General features: G+C 40.4%; 1 protein-coding gene across 4 annotated transcripts in view; it reads left to right on the top strand.

Annotated features, from left to right (window-relative positions):
• DIAPH3 (diaphanous related formin 3) overlaps window positions 1-27,445 on the top strand; it is a 563,626-nt gene that overhangs the window by 30,352 nt on the left and 505,829 nt on the right. Inside the window, exon 2 of one of the 4 annotated variants that reach the window (XM_068984294.1) lies at window positions 881-913. The exons of the other annotated variants lie outside the window; for them this stretch is intronic. Within the exon in view, the coding sequence (XP_068840395.1) occupies window positions 881-913 (33 nt within the window). The remainder of the gene's footprint in view (window positions 1-880; window positions 914-27,445) is intronic. 4 annotated transcript variants of the gene reach the window in all.

Genomic DNA, 27,445 nt, shown 5'->3' on the forward strand with positions numbered 1-27,445 from the left:
AGGATTAGTTGTTCACTGCTAACAATGTCCTTTTATACTAATCGTAGACCTCACCTCATTTCCTCTCTAGGAAATGTGCTCAATCCTTTCTCTACCATTTTAAAGGTCTAACGCTACAATGAATAATAAGGAGGAGAAGTGGAAACTGACTTCAGCTACTTGAGTACAAATCTTCCCCAACTCCAGAATTTATAAAAACTTGGATTGTTTTTCCCCCAAATGCTTAATTTTGCTCTTGAACTCTACTTTGCAGGAAACCAATTTATTCACTTTGTTAAGTGGCCCAGTGTTTGTCTAGCAAGGAAATCAGCAAAAGGGTTCTCAAAGAAGTAGCAATGAAATTGAAAAGTGTCTGCTGTCACCACTGGTGATAAATCAAACTGATGTTAAAGATGCAAATAGTCATTCCAGTACTCTTGTCTCTGTTATTGGAATTGTTTAAGTTAATTAAGCCATCAGAGCACTTCATTATCTATTATACTGCATGCTAATGGCAGATTTAAAGTTTCACTTTTATCATTTGAAAAATTTTCTGAAAATCTTATCTAAATTTCTATATCCATTGCCATCTAAGTCTGTATACTTAATGGTAACTAATACTGTTATTTGGGAGAATATATTTATTGTACCACAGTGAGGTTTCTTTCTAGTTTGTGAGGTTTACAAAGCCAAGAAATTTTACGGGACTATCACATTCAAGGTAACTTTTGTCCATCTTTTTGAGAAAGTGATTAAAACAATATATAATACATTTTTATTAGACTCTCAGGAATTTAATTATATTCAAGTTAACATTGTAGAATTTTAAATGTACTCTATTAACTAAAATTAAAAAAAGCTGTTATGAATTACTGATATGATTGATTTCTTTCATTTGCAGCATTTAAATATCAGGACACTGACGGATGATATGGTAAGATGATCCTTGAGGTTTCCTTTGTTATAAATCTTAACTAACCCTCTTACGTTGATGGTGTGCTCCACTAACACCTTTAAGATTGCTACAAACTGCATGTTTTGGAAAGGGACTCTTTATGGTGCTAAAGTAAAGGTTGAACTGGTGAAATATATTGTTGCTTTTGGAAAGTAAAAGGGACTAGTCAATATGTTCATTTAAAATTTTTGTTTAATCACAAGTTGTTAGTCAACTTGGAATCATTCAAATCAGTTCTCCTTCTTTGGGGATGAATTGCACACTTCAGAAAGAGGTACAAACAATAGCTAAAGACATGTCAGCTTTTCAAAAATACGTAGTTACTAATTAAAGTAAGCCAGACTAAACTATCACTGATATATTCTTAAAGTTTTGTTTAAAAACGAGAGAACTAGATATGCCTTACCCTATATTCTGTATGCTGAAAATAATTAGCTTTCTTATAAGTACTTAAAACTTTATAGCACCATTATAGATTTTTATATACTCAAATAAATTTTTATATATTCAAATAAATTTTACATTCAAAAAATAAATATATGTACCTAGAATACAGTGAGCACTCAAAAACTGTTCAGCACCTCTATATCCAAAGTACCATCTTAGGCATGCGGTTCAGGGGGCATACAAAGATGAATGAGACATAGATCTGGACATGCACAAGTTAAAAAACTGAATTAGAATTCTACATTTTACTTCTCTGGGTAGAATCTAAGGAAAGGATATTTATATAAGCTTCTCTGGATAACATTTTTTTTATAGGATAATATTCAGAAATGGTGGTAATATTGAGCAGTAATGCAGATTTTGGGTATAACTTCCCACCCTGCAAGGTGGGTGATGTCTGTATTTAGTGCTGAGTGCAGCAGGACTCAGGCAACTGAAGTAGGTGGCTTGCCCACATGCGCACGGCTGGCAGTGGAGTAGCTGTGGCTGAAGTCCTGTTCCTGCTTGCTCCAAACGCACACACTTGCTGTGCTGACTTAGCTTTCAGATGATTTCTTAAAGGCCAACAGTAAAACCATGTGCGATTATTATGTTTGATCTTTTATGAGAATTTACAGTGGTATTTTTGTAAAGCCTCATTGAGATGTAATTCATATAGCATGTAGTTCACCTATTTAAAATGGACAGTTAGTGGTTTTTTAGTATTAATATATTTGCAGAACTGTAAAACCATCACCACAATCAATTTTAGAACATTTTCATCACCTAAAAAGAAACCTCATACCTATAAACAGTCACTCCCAATTTATTCCCAGCTCACCTAGCCCCAGGCAATGGCCAGTCTATTTCCTGTCTGTAGATTTGCCTTTTCTGGACATTGCATATGAATGGAATCGGTTGCTCTTTCGTGACTGAATTCTTTCACTTGACATCACGTTTTCAAGGTGCATCCATGTCCTGGCCTGTGTCATTGCTTCCTTCTGTTGCTGAGTGCGTTCTGTGTGACGATATTCTTGCGGCTTGTTCATATTTTGTGGGCACTCTATGTTTGTTTCCCTCTTTTCATTCAGATCCCGCCCTTATCTTTGTTTTGTTACTTTTTTTTTCGCTTTGCCACCCCTCAGTCTCTACCCCACGTTCTAGAATCAGGGTCATGCTATAGAGTGGCTGCAGCCTACTGCGCTGGAAGCCTGTGTGCTTTGATTTTCTGTTAGTTAATGGGCTCCTCCTCAGGGAAGACTTTCTCCCTCCTGCCTCTTTTCCTCACCTTTCTCCTTCTTGTCCCTTGGCTTTGTAAGGTCAGAACTTTGGGGCTCTACCATACCCTGTGCATATTTTTGTCAAAGCAGTCTATGATTTGTGATCCATCTTTCTCACTAGTTTAAATCTTTTGAAGACTGAGACAGTATGATGTTATTAATACTTCCAGACAAGTTGTCTGGCACATGTTAAACATTTTCATCAGTTTGTGGAACAAACGAAAGAGTGAGTCTCGGTTTTGCTAACCTGGTATTGTGTTTGTCTTGCATCTGGTCCTGGCTTAGTCCTGGCAGGCTTTCCAGAGATGGATCTTGGCTTTCCACAGGGTGGAGCACCTTTGACAAGGACCTGCTCTCAGCCTTTCCGGCCACCTGCCTGGGTCACTGACTGTGCCTGCCTTCACCTTAGATGGTTCCATGGTCCCCTTCTCTCCCAGGGGAGGCTCGAGCAGGCAGGCTAGTCCAGGCAGCTGGCCCAGGGTTGTGGAGGCCAGAGAATAAGCGTGGCTGTCTTGAGCAGGAGACCCCCGAGTCAGCCCCTTCTCGGCCACTGCTGACTGCTGCCCTCTGGAAAGAGCAGTGGACGCGGAATCAGAAGTCTCTCGTTGGAAGACAGAACTTCACCACTTCTCCACTCTGTGACCGTGGCAGGTCACTTAGATGGTTCACTTACACATAAAGCAGGACTAATTTTATACCTTTTCTGCTTTCCTCTTAGGATTTTGGTGAGTCTCATCTAAGCTCAAGTATGCTGAGCTGCTGCATTCTCTTCTGTCCCTATTTACGCGCTTTAAAAGATACTTCCCGGTGTGGACAGAGGGGCGTGTGACTGATTCATTTGCAGTTGAGTCTTACAGGGGGTGTGTGTGTCGTAGATCGTGTAGAGATTTGAGGAGAGAAAGGAAAGCTGGATACTTTGAGGGCTCTTTAAACTATTTCTGATGAGTTGCAGCACGTGGAAGCATTTGCCACTGATGTTTGATGTGTGCTAGCAATGTGTTTTCTAATCAAGCTTTCCCACCACTGCAACATGTGCTGCATGTATGCCTTTAATGTAGAACTTCCTGACGTGAGTAGACTTTTTTGGGGCAGGACTTGGGAGAAGGCATATAGGAATGATGTCTGCTGTAGTCATGTGTTTGAATAACAATATTTTAAAACCATTAATCGAGACATCCTGGGAAACATTAATGTTAGAAACTCATCTTAGGTTGCTTTTTGTTAAAGGCCTGCAAAAGTACTTCACATTTCAAGGTAATTTCTTAAATTACTGTCAGAATTAAATTTCATAGGACACTGTTGGATTAAGAGAACGGAGTATTACTGTAGCTTTGAGGTCCATAGGCACAATTGACATACTTTAAACAGTGTTTGTTCTATGAATATCTGGGCATCTACTGTGTGTAAAATGCTGTTCAAGGTGCTAGGGTAATATAAAGGTGAAAAAAGTAGTTTAGCTTACAACACTCTTTTGTTTATACCTGGATTGAAAAGAAAGGTCTCCTTGTAGAGACTAAAAGGTTGGGAGGAGGACAGTGAGAGGCCAAGTGTGAAAGGTAAGCTGGATGAAATTCAATGTGCATGTCACCACGCTAACTTTTCCATCAAAGTGTCCCTTGGGTGTTTTTGTGGGGTAGGGGTTATTTTTGACCTGCTTTTTTTCTCCCTTGTCCTTCAGAACCATTTGTCTAAAGTGCAGTCCTCCTGCTGATCTTCCTCTCTCCTTTTATCTCGCTATAGCCAGCATTACTATTGTAATCCCTTGTGTGGCCTGCAGCAATGGTTTTCAAGCTTCTTTGACTAGGATCCACAGTAAGAAATACACTTTAGTTTGTAGCCCAGCACACAAACACAGATTCTCTCTGTTGAAACAAAAGTTTCTAAGAACCTATATTTAATGTTTCTAAGCATAATGGTTAAACCAGATCAAACCAGCCCATCCTAAAGGAAATCAACCCCAAACATTCATTGGAAGGACTGACGCTGAAGCTGAAGCTTCAATACTTTAGCCACCTGATGCGAAGAGCCGACTCTTTGAAGACCCTGATGCTGGGAAAGATTGAAGGCAAGAGGAGAAGGGGACAACAGGGGATGAGAAGGTTAGACAGTATCACTGGCTCAATAGACATGAATTTGAGCAAACTCCAGGAGATGGTGAAGGACAGGGAAGCCTGCATGCTGCAGTCCATGGGGTCGCAAAAAGTCAGACATGACTTAGCGACGTAACAACAACAACAAAGCCTAATGAACTCTGATCTTTTTCTTTCCCTTCCTTTCTACTCCTTTTACTCCTATCCATCCCATGAAAAAAAAGAAAGGTGATCCAGCCCACTAAGTGGACTTCATAACACCAAATAGTCTACAGTTATGACTAGCAAAACAGACATGTCCAGTACTGCAGCCGGAGGAAGTCCCGAGCTCTCTGTGAGCGTCTGCTCAGTCCACATGGGCACATGTCGGCGAGCAGGGTGAGTGTGCCCGCCCTCCACGTACCAGCTGTGCGACTTGGAGTGCGTCGCAGGGCTTTTGAGCCTTGGTATCCTTGTGGGATTTTTTAAGAGCTAAATTAGGTAATATATATTCAGTCAGTCCAGTTCAGTTGCTCAGTCGTGTCCGACTCTTTGCGACCCCATGAATCGCAGCACGCCAGGCCTCCCTGTCCATCACCAACTCCCGGAGTTCACTCAGACTCAACGTCCATCGAGTCTGTGATGCCATCCACCCATCTCATCCTCTGTCATCCCCTTCTCCTCCTGCCCCCAATCCGTCCCAGCATCGGAGTCTTTTCCAGTGAGTCAACTCTTCGCATGAGGTGGCCAAAGTACTGGAGTTTCAGCTTTAGCATCATTCCTTCCAAAGAAATCCCAGGGCTGATCTCCTTCAGAATGGACTGGTTGGATCTCCTTGCAGTCCAAGGGACTCTCAAGAGTCTTCTCCAACACCACAGTTCCAAAGCATCAATTCTTCGGCACTCAGCCTTCTTCACAGTCCAACTCTCACATCCACACATGACCATAGGAAAAACCATAGCCTTGACTAGACGGACCTTAGTCGGCAAAGTAATGTCTCTGCTTTTGAGTATGCTATCTAGGTTGGTCATAACTTTTCTTCCAAGGAGTAAGCATATATTAGTAATTAGTAATAAGTACTTAAAAAAATGAGATATGATTCCATATACTATAATGCATTAATTTTAAAAGTGCAGTATGCATTTTGGCAAACTGTACGATCATGCATATACTATAGTTATGACAAGAAACATTGCCATCACATCTGTGTTCCCTCTGAGTCCCTCTGTGTCCCTTGCAGTCAGTTCTCTTCACCCTTCCTGGCTCTTGGAAAAAACTAACCAGTTTTTTGAGCTATCCAGTAGTTCAGTCTTGAAATTCATTTAAATGACATCACATTGCATCGTGCCATTGTGTCTGGCTTCTTTTACTTAACATAATGCTTTTGAGATTCACCTAACGTTTGGGTTTATCAGAAATTTGCTCTTTTTATTACTGAATGGTGTTCCCTTGTTCCGTAATACTAAAGTTGGCTTATATATTCAACAGTGTGGGTTGTTAGCAGTTTTTGGCTATTATGCAAAACTGCTATGAACATTTGAATTCAGTTTTTTTTTTTGAGACATATGGTTTCTTTTTGGAGGGCGAATTATGTGGTTTAACTCTATAAGATACTGACACATTATTTCCTCTAGTGACTAATGATGATGGACATTTTTCATGTGATTATTTGCCATTCCTTTCTTGTTTATGATGAAATGTCTGTTACTAAATACAGGACTATTGAAATTTTCTATAGACCTGATAGTTTATCTTTCAAGGAATTTTTTTCATGTTATTTATGTTGTTGAATTATGAATTATTTGTGATATTTCCTTGTCTTTTTAATGTAGGATCTATATTTATTTCCTCTTTTTCCAATTCTGATATTGGTGATTTGTCTTCTGTTTTTTACCTGATTAGTGTGCCTATAAGTTTATCAATTTTATTGATTATTTCAGAGAACTGGCTTTTGGTCTCACTAATTTTCTTTATTTTTCTTTTATTTTCATTTATTTTATCTTTATATTTCTATACTTTTGCTTTATTCTTTTAACGGCTTCTTTGGGTGGAAGCTTAAATAATTTATTTGAGAACTTTTGTTTTCTAATGAGAATTTTATGCTGTAAATTTCCTTCTGAGAACTACTTTCGCTGTTAATCTTGTGAATATTTAAAGTAATTTTAAGTTTCGTGTTGATTTCTTTTCCCCATTGATTATTCAGATATATCTTGTTTAATTTTCAAATATTTGAGGATTTCCCTGGTATCTTTTATGTTGCTGATTTGTAATTTAAGTCCCTTGTAACCAGTGATTTCATACTTTGTGTGATTTCAGTCTTTTTCAATTTGAGTCTTGCTTTCTCCCCCAGAATGTGGGCTGTCTTGGTGGATATTCCATGTGTATTCTGTTTTTGTTAGAATCGGTCTATAAGTAGTAAATACGTCAAGGTGGTTGATAGTTTTGTTCACATCTTCTATAGTCTGATTTTCTGTTGCTTTTTTCTAACAGTTATTGAGGAGTGTTGAAGTCTCCAACTATAATTTTGGATTCTTAAATTTTTCTTCTTAGTTCTTTCAAGTTTTGCTTCATGTTTTATGAAGCTCTGCAATTAAGTGCATATACATTTTGTATTGTTTTAATTTATCATTATGAAATGATCCTTTTTATCCTCAGTAATATTCATTACTTTTTAGTCTTTGGGCATTTAATGGATTTCTCTGCTCTGCCTGATACAGTTATCTCCTTCCCTTTTGAAGAACAGAGACTGTTGGCTTCTGTGGCCCACACTTTATGGGTTTCGTACCCCTCAGACTTTTCCTCCTCTGTCTCTGCTGTGTGTGTGTCTCCTCTGCCTTTAACCTTACACATCTTGTAGACTGTTGTCATCTCTCAGCCTGCTCTCCTGCAGCCACTCTTCTCTTCTTTGTCTCTGGTGCTTGGCTTGGGTGGTCACCTCTGTGTGTATGTATCTGTCTGTGAGTTTTCCTCAAGCTGAGGCATCCATGCGTTGGCCTATTGAATACCTTCAGATGGATGTCTCATTTTTATGTGAAACTCTTTGTGTCCCAAAATAAATTTGTTGCTTCCCTCTTAAGCATATTTCTGTTCCTATATTTTCATAGAAGGTAACTTCACCCTTCTAATGTTTTGTTAGGACTCTCACAACTTTCTGTTGCTTCCTAAAAAGCCAGCTTTTGGGGGTATTTACCTGGTGGTACAGTGGTTAGGACTCTGCACTTTCCCTGCAGAGCACATGGGTTTGATCCCTGGTTCAGGGAACTAAGATCCACCATGTGGGGAAAAAAAAAAATCTGACTTAAAAAAAAAAGGCAGCTTCTTGCACAGCAACCAGGATGACCTATCTAAATTGCATGCCTGGCAATGCTTTGCCCTGTTTGTAGCTGCGTAGTTGCACCTTTACCTATAGGTCAAGCCTAAAGCTTTTTGCCGTGGCACATAGGCCTCCATGGTAGCACCCTGCTTCTCTAACTTGATACACATCTTTCAGTCAGCAAGCAGGAGTCAAGTAAGTTGCTGGAGAATTTACTCAGAGAATGTGAAACACAGCTGCTGCTTGGAGAAAGGTGTGTTAAGTGATAATGAGGACTGTTTATTAGCTGTGTGCCAAGTAGCATTCCAAATATTAGCTTTATAAACACATTTAGTTTCCACAACAAGCCTCTGAGTAGGCCTTGTTACTATTCCGTTTTTCAAAGATGAAGAAACTGAGGCAAGAGAGAGTACTAGTTACTTGTGTAAGGTCATGTGAAGCAGCCAGGAAAACTGACAGACTGGCCCCAGGGAGCATGATCTTTGCCACGTGACTTACACTGCCACTTAAGCTCTGTCCCTGTCTCGGTTGAGAGTACCAGTGTAAAACCTGGAAGTGTTTCCTTATTTTCTGCTTTTCTCCTACAGTCATTGGAATGAGTCTTCTGACCTTGAAACTGACCAGGAAAAGTTGTATCCTAGCCATTGATCTTAATCCTGAGAAATTATAATTGTAAAGACATATTGTATTTAAGGAGTTTTCTGTGATAAGAAATGAACTGTTTTGAGTATTTCTAGTAAGTAAACAAAACTGGAAAATTTGTCTCAAAGGAGTAGTGATGTGTGTGACTTAGAGTTAGCAACAGGTAAAGGATATGTTTTCTTAATTGCAAAGAACATAGAAAAACTTCTGTCTGGAAACCACAAATCTCGCGGCAGTGGCAGCTTGCCCCTAGGTGTAGGTGTAGGCTTTCTAGGTGCCCCTCCCAGGTCCTCCTGGAAGGGACTCCAGATTGCCTGGAGTTTCATGGTCTGGGCGTGCATGCTGAGGGATCCGTGAGAAGCGCCCCCTGGGCTCTGTGGGCCTGCAGACCCCCTCGGTGTACCTGACTCCGCTGCATTCCCGGGTGTTCTTCCCTCTGCTGCTGGGGCATTGCAGGCGAATGTGCCTGCCCGGCCTCCGATTTGTCTACCTGCATGCTGTGCCTGTACCTACCTGGATGTGCGGTGTCTTGTGGAATATATATAAATTAGACATCACACTTATGAAAGAAAAGAAAATGATTTTGATTATCTGAATTTGTGTCTAACTCCCAAGACTGGTCATGGAACCTAAATCATTAACTTTTTTTTTTTTTTTAAAGTTAAGTGGAAAAGAATAATTTAAAATAATTTTATCATATGGGCCTAGTAAGATTTAAAGCTTTCTGTACTGTAATTTAAGTTTATTTTGCATTTTTATTAATTTATTTTTCCTTTTAAAGTTAAAACCATTGATAAAGCAAAACATATCGTAATATATTCCACAGTTTTCCTGCCAAACTATATATTCAAAATACTCTGGAAAGTCAGTATACCAGGAACTTACCCAGAGGTGCAGTGGTTAAGAATCCTCCTGCCAGTGCAGTGGAGTGGGTTTGAGCCCTCGTCCGGGAGGATTCCAGGTGCCAGGGGCCGCCGGCCGTGGGCCCCGAGCGCTGCAGCCTGCGGACCTCGAGCCTGCGCTCTGCAGGAAGGGAAGTCCCCGCACTGAGAGGCCTGCACGCAGCAGTGAAGGCCCAGCGCAGCCAAGAATCAACCAGTAAGGGAATAAAGGAGGTACACTAGCGGGCCAACTGAATCTACCTGAAAATAAGTCGTGAAAAACTTCAGCTATTCACTCAGTTTGGTGGGACTTTCAGAGCACATTAATATGAGTTAATTAGCACTTCCTGTACTTAGATTTTCAGTAGTAACACTTCAGTGCTATCTTGGATTTTTAAATATTTATGGGCTGGTTTAGAGAGCTCCTCCTCAAATCAGTGGGAATTTGGAAATAAGATCAAGAGTTCTCAAGAGTTGAGTATGCTAAGATGCAGCAGAGTATGCAGACTTGTTTATTCATCCTTTTATCCGTTCATTCATGGAGCCTTTATTGAGGACTTGGTACTGTTATAGACATGGCAGAGATGAATAATCTGTCTCTGCCCTCTCGGAACACTGAGGAAAAAAACTTGTGTACAAAACCAGTATACAGTTGAAGTGGGCTGGAATGGTGAATGGTAAGGTCAATTTTGGTCTTGGAGAAAACTTCATAGAGAAGGTGACTTTTCAGCTGAGTTTCAAAGGACAGGTTGGAATATAGACTGGCAGGAGTGGTAGTAATTTTTTTCTTCTTTCTAATGATTTTACTCCTGGATATCAGTGGAATGAATTACAGTGCCTGTCTCAGGTTGGCAAGTAGAAAGCAATTGTTGATAATTTCAGGTAATTTTTGGGTACTATTCGTCTAGGTCTTGAAAATAATGTGACATTTATAGAACTAATTTATATTTCCTTTCAAGCATATAGTAGTATAATAGTGGAGTATATGTAATTAGAAACTGTACTTTAAGTGAAGTGAAGTCGCTCAGTTGTGTCCGACTCTTTGCGACCCAATAGACTGTAGCCTACCAGGCTCCTCTGTCCATGAGATTTTCCAGGCAATAGTACTGGAGTGGATTGTCATTTCCTTCTCCAGGGGATCTTCCCAACACAGGGCTCAAACCCGGGTCTCCCGCATTGTAGACAGATGCTTTACCATCTGAGCCACCAGGGAAGTCCGATATAGTCTTGAGTGCCAGACTAAAATAACCTGTACTGTGTCTTGATAGTGGCGATGAGAGTTAATTCTGAAACCCCAGAGGTTTAATTAGTAGGAGAGTATTTTAAGTAGATGTGGATAAATATAACTTTGAGATATTTTGAATATTCAGTTCAACTCAGATCAGTCGCTCACTCCTGTCCAATTCTTTTGCGATCCCATGGACTGCAGCACACCAGGCCTCCCTGTCCATCACCAACTCCAGGAATTTACTCAAAACTCATGTCCATTGAGTCAATAATGCCATCCAACCATCTCATCCTCTGTTGTCCCCTTCTCCTCTTGCCTTCAGTCTTTCCCAGCATCAGGGTCTTTTCAAATGAGTCAATTCTTTGCATCAGGTGGCCAAAATGTTCGAGCTTCAGGTTCAGCGTAAGTATTTCCAATGAATATTCAAGACTGATTCCTTTTAGAATGGACTGGTTGGATCTCCTTGCAGTCCAAGGGACTCTCAAGAGTCTTATCCAACACCAAGGTTCAAAAGCATGAATTCTTCGGCAGAAAGCTTTCTTTATAGTCCAACTCTCACATCCATACATGACTACTGGAGAAACCATAGCTTTGACTAGACAGACCTTTGTTGGCAAAGTAATGTCTCTGCTTTGTAATATGCTGTCTAGGTTGTTATAACTTTTCTTGCAAGAAGCAAGTGTCTTTGAATGTCATGGCTGCAGTCACCATCTGCAGTGACTTTGGAGCCCAAGAAAATAAAGTCTGTCACTGTTCCATTGTTTCCTCATCTATTTGCCATGAAGGGATGGGACCAGATGCCATGCTCTTTCTTTTTTGAATGTTGAGTTTTAAGTCAGTTTTTTCTCTCCTCTTTCCCCTTCATAAAAAGGCTCTTTAGTTCCTCTTTGCTTTCTGCAATAAGGGTGGTGTCATGAGGTTATTAATATTTCTCCTGACAGTCTTGATTCCAGCTTGTGCTTCCTCCAGTCCAGCATTTCTTATGATGTACTCTGCATAGAAGTTAAATAAGCAGGGTGACAATATACAGCCTTGATATACTCCTTTCCCAATTTGGAACAAGTCTGTTGTTCCATGTCCAGTTCTAACTTGGTTCTTGACCTGCATGCACATTTCTCAGCAGGCAGGTCAGGTGCTCTGGTTTTACCATCTCTTTCAGAATTTTCCACAGTTTATTGTGAACCACACAGTCAAAGGCTTTGGCATAGTCAATAAAGCAGCAATAGATGTTTTTCTGGAATTCTCTTGTTTTTTTGATGATGCAGCAGATGTTGGCAATTTGATCTCTGGTTTGTCTGCCTTTTCTAAATCCAGCTTGAATATCTGGAAGTTCACGGTCATGTACTGTTGAAGCCTGGCTTGGATAATTTTGAGCATTGCTTTGCTGGTGTGTGAGATGAGTGCAGTTGTGTGGTAGTTTGAGCATTCTTTGGCGTTGCCTTTCTTTGGGATTGGAATGAAAACTGATGTTTCCCAGCCCTGTGGCCACTGCTGAGTTTTCCAAATTTGCTGGCATATTGAGTGCAGCACTTTCACAGCATCATCTTTTAGGATTTGAAAGAGCTCAACTGAAATTCTGTCACCTCCACTAGCTTTATTTGTAGTGATGCTTCCTAAGGCCCACCTGACTTAGTATTCCAGGATGTGTGGCTCTAGGTAAGTGATCACACGATCGTGGTTATCTGGGTCATGACGGCCTTTTTTGTATAATTCTGTGTATTCTTGCCATCTCTTCTTGATATCTTCTGCTTCTGTTAGGTCCATACCATTTCTGTCCTGTATTGTGCCGATCTTTGCATGAAATTTTCCCTTGGTATCTCTGATTTTCTTGAAGAGATCTCTAGTCTTTCCCATTCTATTGTTTTCTTCTGTTTCTTTGCATTGATCTCTGAGGAAGGCTTTCTCATCTTTCCTTGCTATTGTTGGAACCCTGCATTCAGATGAATATATCTTTCCTTTTCTCCCTTGCCTTACTCTTCTCTTTTCCCAGCTATTTGTAAGGCCTCCTCAGACAACCATTTTGCCTTTTTCAATTTCTTTTTCTTTGGGATGGTCTTGATCACTGCCTCCTGTACAGTGTCACAAATCTCTGTCCATAGTTCTTCAGGCACTCTATCGGTTCTAATCCTTTGAATCTATTTGTCACTTCCACTGTATAATCATAAGTGATTTGGTTTAGATCATACTTGAATGGTCTAGTGGTTTTCCCTACTTTCTTAAGTTTGAACCTGAATTTGGCAATAAGCAGTTCATGATCTGAGCCATAGTCAGCTCCTGATCTTATTTCTGCTGACTGTATTGAGCTTCTCTATCTTTGGCTGCAGAGAATATAATAGTCTGATTTTGGCATTGATCATCTGGTGATGTCCATGTGTAGAGTCTTCTCTTGTGTTGTTGGAGGAGGGTGTTTGCTATGACCAGTGCATTCTCTTGGCAGAACTCTTATTAGTCTTTGCCCTGTTTCATTCTGTCTCCAAGGCCAAATTTGCCTGTTACTCCAGGTATTTCCTGACTTTCTACTTTAGCATTCCAGTCCCCTATAATGAAAGGACATCTTCTTTGTGTGTTAGTTCTAGAAGGTCTTGTATGTCTTCATAGAACCATTCAACTTCAGCTTCTTCAGCATTATTGGTCGGGGCATAGACTTGGATTACCATCATATTGAATGGTTTGCCTTGGAAACGAACAGAGATCATTCTGTCATTTTTGAGATGGCATCCAGTTATTGCATTTTGGACTCTTTTGTTGACTATGATGGCTCCTCCATTTCTTCTAAGGGATTCTGCCCACAGTAGTAGGTATAATGGTTATCTGAGTTAAATTCACCCTTTCCAGTCCATTTTAGTCTGTTGATTCCTAAAATGTTGATGTTGTCTTGCCACATTTGTTTGACCACTTCCAATTTGCCTTGATTCATGGACCTAACATTCCAGGTTCCTATGCAGTATTGCTTTTTACAGCATCAGACTTTACTTCCATCACCGGTCACATCCACAACTGGGTGTTGCTTATGCTTTGACTTCATTCTTTTTGGAGTTACTTCTCCACTGATCTCCAGTAGCATATTGGGCATCTACCGACCTGGGGAGTTCATCTTTCAGTGTCCTATCTTTTTGCCTTAGAGTGGTACACAGACTATATAGTGGGGAAGCACTAGGTGTATGGGCATCTAATCCAGTCTTGAGGTGTCAGAAAGGCTACTACATGAGACGTTGTGCAAACTGAAGCCTGAATTGAAATTATCCAGATAAATGGTTACGTTCTAGGCACAAGAAATAGCTTGCGCATGTGTAGAAGTTTCTAGGTTATTCATTACGTCTAGATTATATAGTCTAATGGTGGTAGAGTCGTGAAGAGATTTTCTCAGGAAGAAGTAAGATTAAGGTTAAAGTGGACCTTTGAGCCATGGTAAGGTATTTGAGTGTCATCCTCTGAGCAGAGGGATTACAGATGCTGATAGGCTTGAAGTACAGGAGTGAGGGAGATGATTTGGCTTGGATTTCAGTAAGATCTGTGCAGAGATTAGTTTGGGGAGTGGTAGGGACAGGGGCCAGTGAAGACACTGGAGCAAGTTAGGAGGCTATACCAATTGTCTAGGTGGCCTGAAGTAGGGTAGTAGTGGTAGGGGCAGAGGGCAGAGGCAAGATGAATTAGGTCTATTTGCTTTGATTTATGTTTTCTAGTTAATTTTCATTAAAGTTATTATAGTTCAAATCACTTGTCTGCTGACTGGAGACAACCTCAGAAGTCCGCATCTTCAGTATGCATCTGTATGCTTCTCTCCCAATCCAGGTCCATGTATTTTTCTAATCTGACAGTATCTCCCAACTTCTAAAGCCTTCAAAAACCCTCCTACTTTGCCCTTTGGAACTCAAAGTCTGTCATCTTTGAATGTTTGCTTTCGTTGTTGCAGTACTTGAAACCTAGGGGTTATTTGAAGACTTTATTTTCCTGGTAGCTTTTTCCTTCAAAGGCTTCCAGCTCTTCTTGAGCATTTCTATTGCATTTCTCCATGTTAATCTCAACTGTGGGTCATCTCGTCCCTCCCATTGATTCATTGCAGGCATTAGAACTTAAGTTCCTTTCTTTTACGCCACTATTTCTGTTATTATTCCATTCGTACCTACCAGGGACACTTACTCTGGGGTCTATGGTCCCCCAAGGGGTCTGTGGTAGAATTCATGGTATAATTGAACTTAATGGGAAAAGGACTAAATCTTTTAAATTAAGCTTTAAGTAAAATTTAGTATTTTAAAAAATCATACACATAAGCAAAACAAAAAAACAAATGACCAGCTAAACATAAGAACAGTAGGTTTGGGCCTGTGACTGTCGCAGATAAGGAAAGCCTCTTTGCTATGTGGGCATTTCCACTGGCTACTCTGCATATGGCACTTGGCTGTGGAATACATATTGCATTTTCAGTTCAGTTCAGTTGCTCAGTCTTGTCTGACTCTTTGAACCCCACGGACTGCAGCACGCCAGGCTTCCCTGTCCATCACCAACTCCCTGAGTTTGTTCAAACTCATGTCCATCGAGTCGGTGATGCCGTCCAACCATCTCATCCTCTGTTGTCCCCTTCTGCTCCTGCCTTCAGTCTTTGCCAGCATCAGGGTCCTTTACAGTGAGTTGACTCTTCGCATCAGGTGGTCAAAGTATTGGAGCTTCAGCTTCAGCATCAGTCCTTCCAATGAATATTCAGGACTGATTTCCTTTAGGATGGACTGTTTGTATCTCCTTGCAGTCCAAGGGACTCTCAAGAGTCTTCTCCAACACCACAGTTCAAAAGCATCAGTTCTTCAGTGCTCAGCCTTCCTTATGGTCCAACTCTCAAATCTGTACATGACTACTGGGAAAACTATAGCTTTGACTAGACGGACTTTTGTTGGCCAAGTAATGTCTCTGCTTTTGAATATGCTATCTAGTTTTGTCATGGCTTTTCTTCCAAGAAGCAAGTTTCTTTTAATTTCATGGCATAACTTATTTTCAAGCAATTTAAAGGAATTTCAAGATTATAACTGTTAAATGTATTTCTCTCTTAATGATATTAAAATACTGTATAAAATCTAAATGTGAACAAATCATTGTAAGTAATTTTGGGCAGGCGGTGATACATTTTCATCTTTTCAAAGGATCCTCTGGTTAAAAAACTTTTCCTAAATTTCAGTAATACAATTTAAGAGTGGGAAATGACCATTTGTAGTATTTAGGAGTATTGAAGGTAGGGTATAGTAGTTGGTAGGTTGGTGGGAATTGTTACCACGTGATGAGATTGTTCCTATGACTGAGATGCTTAGCTTATCCATTTGAAACAGTGAATGGCCAGTTTTCCTCCCCAGGAAGATGTCTCTTTGTGACAGAGAGACATAGCTATGACATATAAAATGTCATAGCATTTTAGTAAAGATCATGGGACTCTTCAGCTGTTCACATGCACTATCTCCTGTAACTCTGATTTAGCCTCACCTGGTTTCCTTTGCATCCCTTTCCAAAGACTCTTTTGAGGTTCTTTCTCCACCCCAGAATTAATCACTTGTCTCTATCTGTTGCTAATTTACTTGAGGGCATTTACTGTATTTTTTACCTTTATTTGTAATTTGTTACTGTATTTTCTTTTCCCCCAAGTGGTAATCTGTGGGATGGCACTATATTTTATATGTTTTATCATCCAGTAATTGCTTAGTCATACCTTCAGGTACTAATTGACTGCCAGCTACTATTTTGTAGGCTAAACACACAATGATGCCTATCAGTTATCTGCTGCTGTGTAAGAAATTAAGCCAAATCAGCAAACATTTATTATGTCATACTGTTTCTGTTTCTTGACTTCCTACTTTTGCATTCCAGTCCCCTATAATGAAAAGGACATCTTTTTTGGGTGTTAGTTCTAAAAGGTCTTGTAGGTCTTCATAGAACTGTTCAACTTCAGCTTCTTCAATGTTACTGGTTGGGGCATAGACTTGGATTACTGTGATATTGAATGATTTGCCTTGGAAACGAACAGAGATCATTCTGTCGTTTTTGAAATTGCATCCAAGTACTGCATTTTGGACTCCCTTGTTGACCATGATGGCTACTCCATTTCTTCTAAGGGATTCCTGCCCACAGTAGTAGATATAATGGTCATCTGAGTTAAATTCACCCATTCCAGTCCATTTTAGTTCACTGATTCCTAGAATGTCGACATTCACTCTTGCCATCTCTTGTTTGACCACTTCCAATTTGCCTTGATTCATGGACCTGACATTCCAGGTTCCTATCCAATATTGCTCTTTACAGCATCGGACCTTGCTTCTATCACCAGTCACATCCACAGCTGGGTATTGTTTTTGCTTTGGCTCCGTCCCTTCATTCTTTTTGGAGTTATTTCTCCACCCATCTCCAGTAGCATATTGGGCACCTACTGACCTAGGGAGTTCCTCTTTCAGTTGAAGTATTTCAAATCCTGAAAGATGATGTTGTGAAAGTGCTGCACTCAATATGCCAGCAAATTTGGAAAACTCAGCAGTGGCCACAGGACTGGAAAAGGTCAGTTTTCATTCCAATCCCAAAGAAAGGCAATGCCAAAGAATACTCAAACTACCGCACAATTGCACTTATCTCACATGCTAGTAAAGTAATGCTCAAAATTCTCCAAGCCAGGCTTCAGCAATACGTGAACCGTGAACTTCCTGATGTTCAAGCTGGTTTTAGAAAAGGCAGAGAAACCAGAGATCAAATTGCCAACATGCGCTGGATCATGGAAAAAGCAAGAGGGTTCCAGAAAAACATCTATTTCTGCTTTCTTGACTATGCCAAAGCCTTTGACTGTGTGGATCACAATAAACTGTGGAAGATTCTGAGAGAGGTGGGAATACCAGACCAGCAGACCTGCCTCTTGAGAAACCTCTATGCAGGTCAGGAAGCAACAGTTAGAACTAGACATGGAACAACAGACTGGTTTCAAATAGGAAAAGGAGTACATCAAGGCTGTATATTGTCACCCTGCTTATTTAACTTATATGCAGAGTACATCATGAGAAATGCTGGGCTGGAAGAAGCACAAGCTGGAATCAAGATTGCTGGGAGAAATATCAATAACCTCAGATATGCAGATGACACCACCCTTATGGCAGAAAGTGAAGAGGAACTAAAAAGCCTCTTGATGAAAGTGAAAGCGGAGAGTGAAAAAGTTGGCTTAAAGCTCAACACTAAGAGAATGAAGATCATGGGATCCGGTCCCATTACTTCATGGAAAATAGATGGGGAAACAGTGGAAACAGTGTCAGACTTTATTTTGGGGGGGCTCCAAAATCACTGCAGATGGTGACTGCAGCCATGAAATTAAAAGACGCTTACTCCTTGGAAGAAAAGTTACGACCAACCTGGATAGCATATTCAAAAGCAGAGACCTTACTTTGCTGACTAAGGTCCGTCTAGTCAAGGCTGTGGTTTTTCCAGTAGTCGTGTATGGATGTGAGAGTCGGACTGTGAAGAAGGCTGAGTGCCGAAGAATTGATGCTTTTGAAGTGTGGTGTTGGAGAAGACTGTTGAGAGTCCCTTGGACTGCAAGGAGGTCCAATCAGTCCATTCTGAAGGAGATCAGCCCTGGGATTTCTTTGGAAGGAATGATGCTAAAGCTGAAACTCTAGTACTATGGCCACCTCATGCAAAGAGTTGACTCAATGGAAAAGACTCTGATGCTGGTATGGATTGGGGGCAGGAGGAGAAGGGGACGACAGAGGATGAGATGTCTGGATGGCATCACTGACTTGATGGACGTGAGTCTGAGTGAACTCCAGGAGATGGTGATGGACATGGAGGCCTGGCGTACTGCGATTCATGGGGTTGCAAAGAGTCGGACACGACTGAGCGACTGAACTGAACTGAACTGTTTCTGTGGGTCAGGCATTTGAAAGTTGCTTGGCTGGGTGGTTGTGGCTTGTTGTCTCATGAGGTTGCAGTGAAGACGTTGGCCAGAGGTCTCATCAGCTGAACATTTGACTGGGGCTTCTGGGATGGCTCACACACGTGGCTGTTGGCAGGATGCCTCCCTGCTTCTTTAGCTTTGTTAGCTCAGTTCTTTGCCCCATGGGCCTTCCCCTAGATCTTCTTGAGTGTCCTTGTGATCTGGCAGCAGGCATATCATAGAGTGAGTCATCCAAGAAAGAGCAAGACAAAAGCTGGAATGTCTTTTGTGAGTTAGTCTTGGAAATGACACTCCAGTATTTTCATAGTGTGCTGTTGCTTACATAAGTCAGGGGATCCCTGAGGGCTGTCCTTGAGAATGGCCAGCACAGCTAAGACAGCTGAAGATTTGTCTAGGGTGGCACTTACATTTTAGTGGGAGAGAGGCAGAGTCAACAATTACAGAAGAAAATGACAGGCTTTCTTAAGTCACACTCAGCACAGATGAAGGAAATTAACCGTGTGCTGTGACAGACGGGAACGTGAGTGGGCTCATATTCTACTTAAGATGGAGTGGTCCGCCTTTTAACCTGACGCTGAGAGGAGAGAGGTACTTTTATTTCTATTAACAGCTCACTGCCATATTAATTAAGCATGGCGTCCCTCCTTCAGATAGCATTATCATGGCATTCTCTTCAGTCTTCTATGAGTTTAACCAGTTCTTCAACAAAGATGCTGTTGTGGAAATTTGAGGGATTTGCTTAGGGTAACCCAGCAAGTGAGGGGCTGGGCAGGATTCAGAAGTCAGACTCTGGAGTTCTATTTTTAATCAGCAAGTTGCTTGGTTAGTAATAAAGCTAATTAAAAAGCCAGGTTATTTTAGATGTTAGGTTTTTTCCTCCTCTTAAAGGTAGTGCAAGATTGCAGTTGATAATTTTGAGTGGTTTTTTTTTTTTTTTGATTTCAGGTATGTGTTCAAATAGAATTAATTCAATAATTAAAATGAACCTTTATTTGTTTAATAATTATCCTGGATTGCATGAAAATATCTTCTCCCTTCTGGATTCTAAGAGTGTGTGTTTATGATCACATATAGTTTTTCTATCTTTTCATGTTTTAAAATGACTAATAATTACATATCTTCCTTTTGTTTAAAATGTAAAAGTATCACTTCTCTGTTAGTATTGAAAAACATTGTAACAATAAAAAGTGTGTTTTCACTCTTCAGTTCAGTTTAGTCAGTCAGTCGTGTCCAACTCTCTGCGACCCCATGAATTGCACGCCTGGCCTCCCTGTCCGTCACCAACTCCCGGAGTTTACTCAAACTCGCATCCATTGCGTCGGTGATGCCATCCAGCCATCTCATCCTCGGTCGTCCCCTTCTCCTCCTGCCCCCAATCCCTCCCAGCATCAGAGCCTTTTCCAATGAGTCAACTCTTCACATGAGGTGGCCATAGTACTGGAGTTTCAGCTTTAGCATCATTCAGTCCAAAAAAATCCCAGGGCTGATCTCCTTCAGAATGGACTGGTTGTATCTCTTTGCAGTCCAAGGGACTCTCAAGAGTCTTCTCCAACACACAGTTCAAAAGCATCAATTCTTCGGCGCTCAGCCTTCTTCACAGTCCAACTCTCACATCCATACATGACCACAGGAAAAGCATAGCCTTGACTAGATGGACCTTAGTTGGCAAAGTAATGTCCCTGCTTTTGAATATGCTGTCCAGGTTGGTCATAACTTTTCTTCCAAGGAGTAAGTGTCTTTTAATTTCATGGCTGCAGTCGCCATCTGCAGTGATTTTGGAGCCCCCCAAAAATAAAGTCTGACACTGTTTCCACTGTTTCCCCGTCTATTTTCCATGAAGTAATGGGACCAGATGCCATGATCTTCGTTTTCTGAATGTTGAGCTTTAAGCCAACTTTTTCACTCTCCTCTTTCACTTTCATCAAGAGGCTTTTTAGTTCCTCTTCACTTTCTGCCATAAGGGTGGTGTCATCTGCATATCTGAGGTTATTGATATATCTCCCGGCAATCTTGATTCCAGCTTGTTCTTCCTCCATCCCAGCGTTTCTCATGATGTACTCTGGATATAAGTTAAATAAGCAGGGTGACAATATACAGACTTGACGTCCTCCTTTTCCTGTTTCGAACCAGTCTGTTGTTCCATGTCCAGTTCTAACTGTTGCTTCCTGACCTGCATATGGGTTTCTCAAGAGGCAGGGCAGATGTTTTGATATTCCCATCTCTTTCAGAATTTTCCACAGTTTATTGTGATCCACACAGTCAAAGGCTTTGGCATAGTCAATAAAGCAGAAATAAATGTTTTTCTGGAACTCTCTTGCTTTTTCCATGTCTTATAAAATAGCTAAATATCCAATAGTTTTTTAGAGCCTGTTTTTAGTTAATTTTTTAAACTGTCATTACTGATTATCACTGTTAGATAATACTCAGTATGGTGCTCATTTAACTTCCCCTGAAGATAAGTGATATTAATTTATGAAATCCTGTACACCCCAGACACAGCTGAAGTCATATTAATTAAATGTGTGTACAACCTCCAAATAGCATTATAATGGGATTCCCTCTGTCTCCTGTATATTTAACCAGCTGTTGAACAAAGGCAAACTGTATACTTTGCCTACTTGGGTTGTGTTTCTATCTCAACTTCAAGAGAATTTCACATGAAATTAAGAGTACCCATCCAAGTGCACCTTGTAAAATACATACAGTTGCAGTCAAATTGCCAAATGTAAACAACAAGCGATGAACACAGCATGATGGTGATTTCTGTCATGTTTTTATATACAAAACTGTTTTAAAAGTTTGCTTTTATGTTCTCTTGTGCCTTGCTCTAAGCAAATTGTGTGTGTAACTGTGTGAAAGATGAAGGAGTGATTTTTTTCCCCCATATTTATGAGTAAAGTCATAGAATCATCTCTTTAAAGAAAGATAAAACTTCCTTAAAACATTTACACTGATTTGGTAATAATGTTCACTCTGTATCTGGCTTCGTATGTGTGCTCAAAATGTTTGGAATCTACTTGTAGTTCTTGATAGAGCATTATATACCTGAAAGTGTTTTCAGTTTAACCCTGAGGTCTTCAGCAAATTCAGTTTACTGTTTGTTCTAGTATAGGAGGAAGGGTTGTATTTATTTTTGTCCTATGGCTCCTTCCTTATTTTGTCTTTCATTCCTTTCTGATCTAGGAAAATGAAAGCATTGAAATTATGAAACACTGTGTTTGTTTTTTTTTTTGCATTTTTATAGATTTAGCAGTTAGAAGAGTGATGTGCTAATTTTTCCTATCTTGTCATTAGCTAGGTAGGCTAGAGAAGAGATCTGGTGCACATTTGTTTCAATAGTTGGATAAAAGCCAACCCTCGCCTAGAATATAGGTGCTAAGCATATGGTGGAGGTGTGCTAATTCTGTATTATTATTGTACAAATTGTAGTATTGTTTATTGATACAAATGCAGTTCTGTGTCTAAAATCATAATGCATTGAGTTTTAAAATTTTCTTTGTGCTATTTTGTAGTCTAAATTTGTTGTTCATTCGTGTCCGACTCTTTGCGACCCCATGGACTGCAGCATGCCAGTCCTCGCCGTCTGTCACCAACTCCCAGATCTTGCTCAAACTCATGTCCATTCAGTTGATGATGCCATCCAACCATCTCATCCTCTGTTGTCCCCTTCTCCTCCTGCCTTCAATCTTTCCCAGCATCAGGGTCTTTTTCAATGAATTGGCTCTTCACCTCAGTGGCCAAAGTAATGGAACTTCAGCTTCAGTCCTTCCAATGAATATTCATGGTTGATTTCCTTTCCTATTGACTAGTTTGATCTCCTTGCTATTAAAGGGAATCTCAAGAGTCTTCTCCAGCACCACAGTTTGAAAGCATCAGTTCTTCTGATGCTTCTTTAGGGTCAGCCTTCCTTAGGGTCCAACTCTCACATCCATACATGACTACTGCAAAAACCATAGTTTTGTCTATATGGACCTTTGTTGGCAAAGTGACATCTCTGCTTTTTAATATACTGTCTAGGTTTGTAATAGCTTTTCTTCCAAGGAGCAAGTGTCTTTTCATTTCATGGCTGCAGTCACTGTCCACAGTGATTTTGGAGCACAAGAAAATAAAGTCTGTCACTGTAGTCTAAATAGCATGACATTTTTACGTATGAGAGTGTTTTGGAGCTTGTTTTTTGTTATTTAAACAAGTAGTTTCCTCATTGAAGAATTAAACAAATGCATTCAACCTGATGCTTCATTTCAGTCTCTTAGTACAGTGTATGGATTGAAGGGGCTCAATTAATAATTAGTTATTGTTATTTTTATGACTTTTAGAGATTTTTATTTTAAAGCATTTTGATTTTTGGTGAAAAATAAGATTTTGATTTCTTCTACCACTGTTGCGTCTGCCTACAATGTGAGAGACCTGGGTTCGATCTGTGGGTTGGGAAGATCTCCTGGAGAAGGAAATGGCAACCCACTCCAGTACTCTTGCCTGGAAAATCCTATGGAAAGAGGAGCCTGGTAGGCTACCGTCCATGGGGTCACAAAGAGTCAGACACGACTGAGTGACTCTACTCACTCACTCACTCACCACTGTTAGAAGCTAAGTATTCACAAATTAGCTTGTGAATTGCTTACGCTTACTCTTCCCATTTATTGACATGTTTACATTTATAATATTGATGTTGCATTAATAGTGTTTTGCTTAATTTTGCTTCCTTGTAAGTTTAGCATATTAATGAACTTTGTGTGTGTGTGTCTGTCTGTGTGTGTGGTGTGAAGAGGAGTCAGTATAGTTTCTACACTCAAGGGTTGATGTTACATGTATAGACTCAATGGCAATGAAGTAGTGATTCAAAAGACTGAGGATCCAGCCCAATTTCTTAACTGTTCGATGTCCCCAGTTTTTTAAAACAAGTATCAACAATTGAAGTAATGATGTCCATAGAGATATAACTTGTGGACGTATATTCATGTGAAATAATTTCATGTTTCTGAGGTGTTTCACAGCAGGGAGGTTTTATGTTGGTGACTTAGCTGCCCTTTTTCTTTTGCTATATCGTATATACTTCTTATTACATTTTCTACATAGCTGTATAATTACCTGTTTATGTGCTTGTCTCCTCCACTTGATTGTTATTTAAGTTATTTACATTCACATAGCTGATTTATTTTTGTATCACTGACTTGCTCTTTATTTCTTTTTGTGTATTTGGTATTCCATTTCCATCAATTCTGCTCGAAAAACCTCTTTTGACACTTTTTGTAGTCGAGGTCTGCTGTAAACAGATTCTCTCAGCTTTTGCTTGTCTGGAAATGTCTTTATTTTGCTTCTGTTTATGAAAAGTAGTTTTACTCGACATTGAATTTTAGGATGAGGGTATTTTTCTTTCAGTTCCTCAAGGATGCCATTCGGTTGTCTTTTGTTGGCATTGTTTCTGGTGAAAAATTTGTATCATTTTTGTTTAGTATTTAATGTCTTCTTTTCTTTGGCTGTATTTTTATGGTTTGCCCTTTAATTTTAATTTTCAGCAGTTTGACTGTGAGGGTCCTACGTATGGGTGGTGTTTGCTTGTTTTGTATTTTTTCTGGGGATTGCTGAGCTTCTTAGATCTGTGAATTGATGTATATGTCTGTATCTGTGTTTATAATACTCTTTTCTCTTCTGCTGGGGACCCAAGCTACACTTGTGTTACATTTCATATTGTATCATGAATATTGGTTACTTTATTTTGTTTGTTTGTTTCAGTTTGAATACTTTCTATTGATCTGTGTTTAGGTTCACCAGTTCTTTTTTCAGCAGTGTTCAGGTTCTTTTTAAGCCCGTATAATGAATTCATTTCTGATACACTTTTCATTCTAATAGATTAAGAAAATAGTGTCCATGATTTGCTACTGAAATTCCCCATTGCATGGTCATAATTCCATTATACCCTTTAGCATTATTTTTATGAATCTTCTTTTAAATAGTCTGTCTAGTAATTCTGCCCTCTAGGCTGTCTCTCAGTCAGTTGTTTTGACTGTGGGCCACATTTCTTGCTTCTTTGTGTCTTGTAACATTTGATTGTATGGTGGACATTTTATTTAATTACAGTAGAAATTAAATAATATTTGCTCCCAAGAGTGGGCATGCTCTTCTTTCAGACTCTTGAAATGGGGGCTGTGTCTCTGATCACTAGTTGAGCTGGGTTTGGTCTTCTGCTACTAGAGTTTTATTCAGCTTGTCTGTGGCCTCAAATCCTTTGCGGACTTGGGATCTGAGTGCTAATGAGATTCTGGCAATTTGCTTTTTGGCGTTAACACTTGAACTTTGGCTTTGGAAACCATGGAATATCTCTTCTGCTTTGACGTCTTGATGCCCATTTTTAGGATTTCTATAGTGTTCTTTTTTTGTTTTCAGTTCCATTGCTGGCTCTCTTTCTTCAGAGACTTGGTATCCTGCCCCCAGCCTTCAGATAACAGCTGGTGTGTGTGCTCTGAAGGTCTGGGTTTCTCTCAGGTCTCCTGGCTGGTCCAGAGGCTTTAGCAGGCAGCTGCTTTGCACTGGGAGAGGCCTCTCCTGCCTCGGAGCATCCCCACGTTTGGCTTTCCTGCTCTAACCCTGGCCACAGGCATCTACCCCATGCAGTGTGTGAAGACTTGAGGGAAAGAGTTGGTTGGAGGGTGCAGACTCACTCTGTGGCTGGGACTTCATGAGCCAGGACCTGGAAGTCTAATCTCTCATGCCAGCGCTCATGTGGCTGTCAATAGTTCGTTAAAAAACTTGGCTGGTTTTTCTTTACCTTTACTGAATTTATTCTTCTTCTTCAGCTCCTGTCAAGGATAAGAGCAGTCTGTTTCCTCCCAGTATTTAGTCAGTACCCGTGCATTGGAGAAGGAAATGGCAACCCACTCCAGTGTTCTTGCCTGGAGAATCCCAGGGACGGTGGAGCCTGGTGGGCTGCTGTCTATGGGGTCGCACAGAGTCGGACACGACTGAAGCGACTTAGCAGCAGCAGCAGGTTTCCTTGTGTCCACAGCTTCCTGAGATCAGCTTCCTGATGGGTTGAAAACAACAGCGAGAAGAATTCTGTAGGGTGTCTGGCTTCTTTTGGTTGTTAGGATGAGAGCAGTGGTGTTGTGGACTACTCTGTAATCCAACAGCCAGAAGCTGTTGTGTTGTTAGTACTTTAACATTTAGTCTGTGTTAGATGGGCCATGTGTGAGTATATATATCGCATGGTATTTTTCCTTAGGATTATCTTCAAAGTGAATTTAAAGGCCTGTTTTGAAAGACAAGTCTTGTTATCTTTGCATAATATTATTTGAAGGCTTCCCTTGTGGCTCAGCTGGCAAAGAATCTTCCTACAATGTGTGAGATCTGGGTTCAGTCCCTTGGTTGGGAAGATCTGCTGGAGGAGGGCATGGCAACCCACTTGGACATTCTTGCTTGGAGAATCTCCACGGATAGAGGAGCCTGGCTTGCTACAGTCCCTGGGGGTTGCAAAGAGTTGGACATGACTTAGCAACTAAGCAAAGAACATTATTATTTGCAAAAAATCCTATTTAGTGAAGTGAATAATCAATACTGTGACTTACTGTCTTTTTAAATAGAGAATTTAAGTGTTATATTTCTTTAATGGGCCCTAGTAGCTCTATTCAGTAGAACCTCTGTCACGATAGATGTGTTCTTTATATGTTTTGACCAATATGGGAGCCACTAGGCTCTTGTGGTTCGTGAACACTTGGTATGTGACTAGGGCAGCAAAGGAACTGAGTTTTAAAATTTAATTTACATTTAAATAACCACACGTAGTTAATGGCTACCACCGTGAATAGTACAGGTTTATGTACTACACATATATATGGTGAAAACAGTAGCTTAATGTGTGCACAGTTACGCTGAAGAGTTCAGAATCATAACGTTTTTTAAGTACCCTTCTTTCCCTTTTTGATGATTACCACTTGAAACACTGTGTGTGTCTGGATTCTCTGTGAGGAATAGAACTTGATAAATTCACGCTATTTTCAATGAATGAACAATTAGCTTTGTAAACTAATCCATGCATTTTCAAATATCCGTGAACTATCTGTTGATACAATTGTAGAAGAAATCTCATTGCAATAAAAATCCAGTTTTATTTCTTGAGGCTTCAGTCTATTCTGTGGTGGTGGTGGTGGTGTAGTTGCTAAGTCTTGTCCGACTCCTGTGACCCCGTGGACTTGCGAGCCCACCAGGCTCCTCTGTCCATGGGATTCTCCAGGCAAGAATACTGGAGTGGGTTGCCATTTCCTTCCCCAAGTCTACTCTGTGGTTATTCATAAAGTTCAAATACAGGCTAATCTGAATCAAGAGAAATGTGATGTCTCTCAGGGCAAGCTATGGAGATGTAAGTAAAATTCAGTTCTCTAAGTGCCTAAATCATGTCTTTCCATCCCCTCCCAGTCCGAGTGTTGTATGTGCTATGAAAAGGACGCAGGAGGAGGGGGCTCGAGGGTGAACTCTGAGTACCACTGTGATTGCCAGCCACCAAGTTAGCTGGGCTTCCCTCGTGGCTCAGTCGGTAAAGAGTTCACTTGCAGTGCAGGAGACCAGGGTTCAACTCCTGGGTTGGGAGGATCCCCTGGAGCAGGGCATGGCAACCCACTCCAGTGTTCTTGCCTGGAGAACCCCATGGACAGAGGGGCCTGGTGGGCTACAGTCCATGGGGATGTAAGAGTCAGACATGACTTAGTGACTAAACCACCAAATTAGCTAAATTACCTTTGTAAAAATGCTTAATTTGTTAATCTGTAGCAA

Source organism: Capricornis sumatraensis, chromosome 12 (genome assembly GCF_032405125.1).
Source record: "Capricornis sumatraensis isolate serow.1 chromosome 12, serow.2, whole genome shotgun sequence".
Taxonomy (NCBI): domain Eukaryota; kingdom Metazoa; phylum Chordata; class Mammalia; order Artiodactyla; family Bovidae; genus Capricornis; species Capricornis sumatraensis.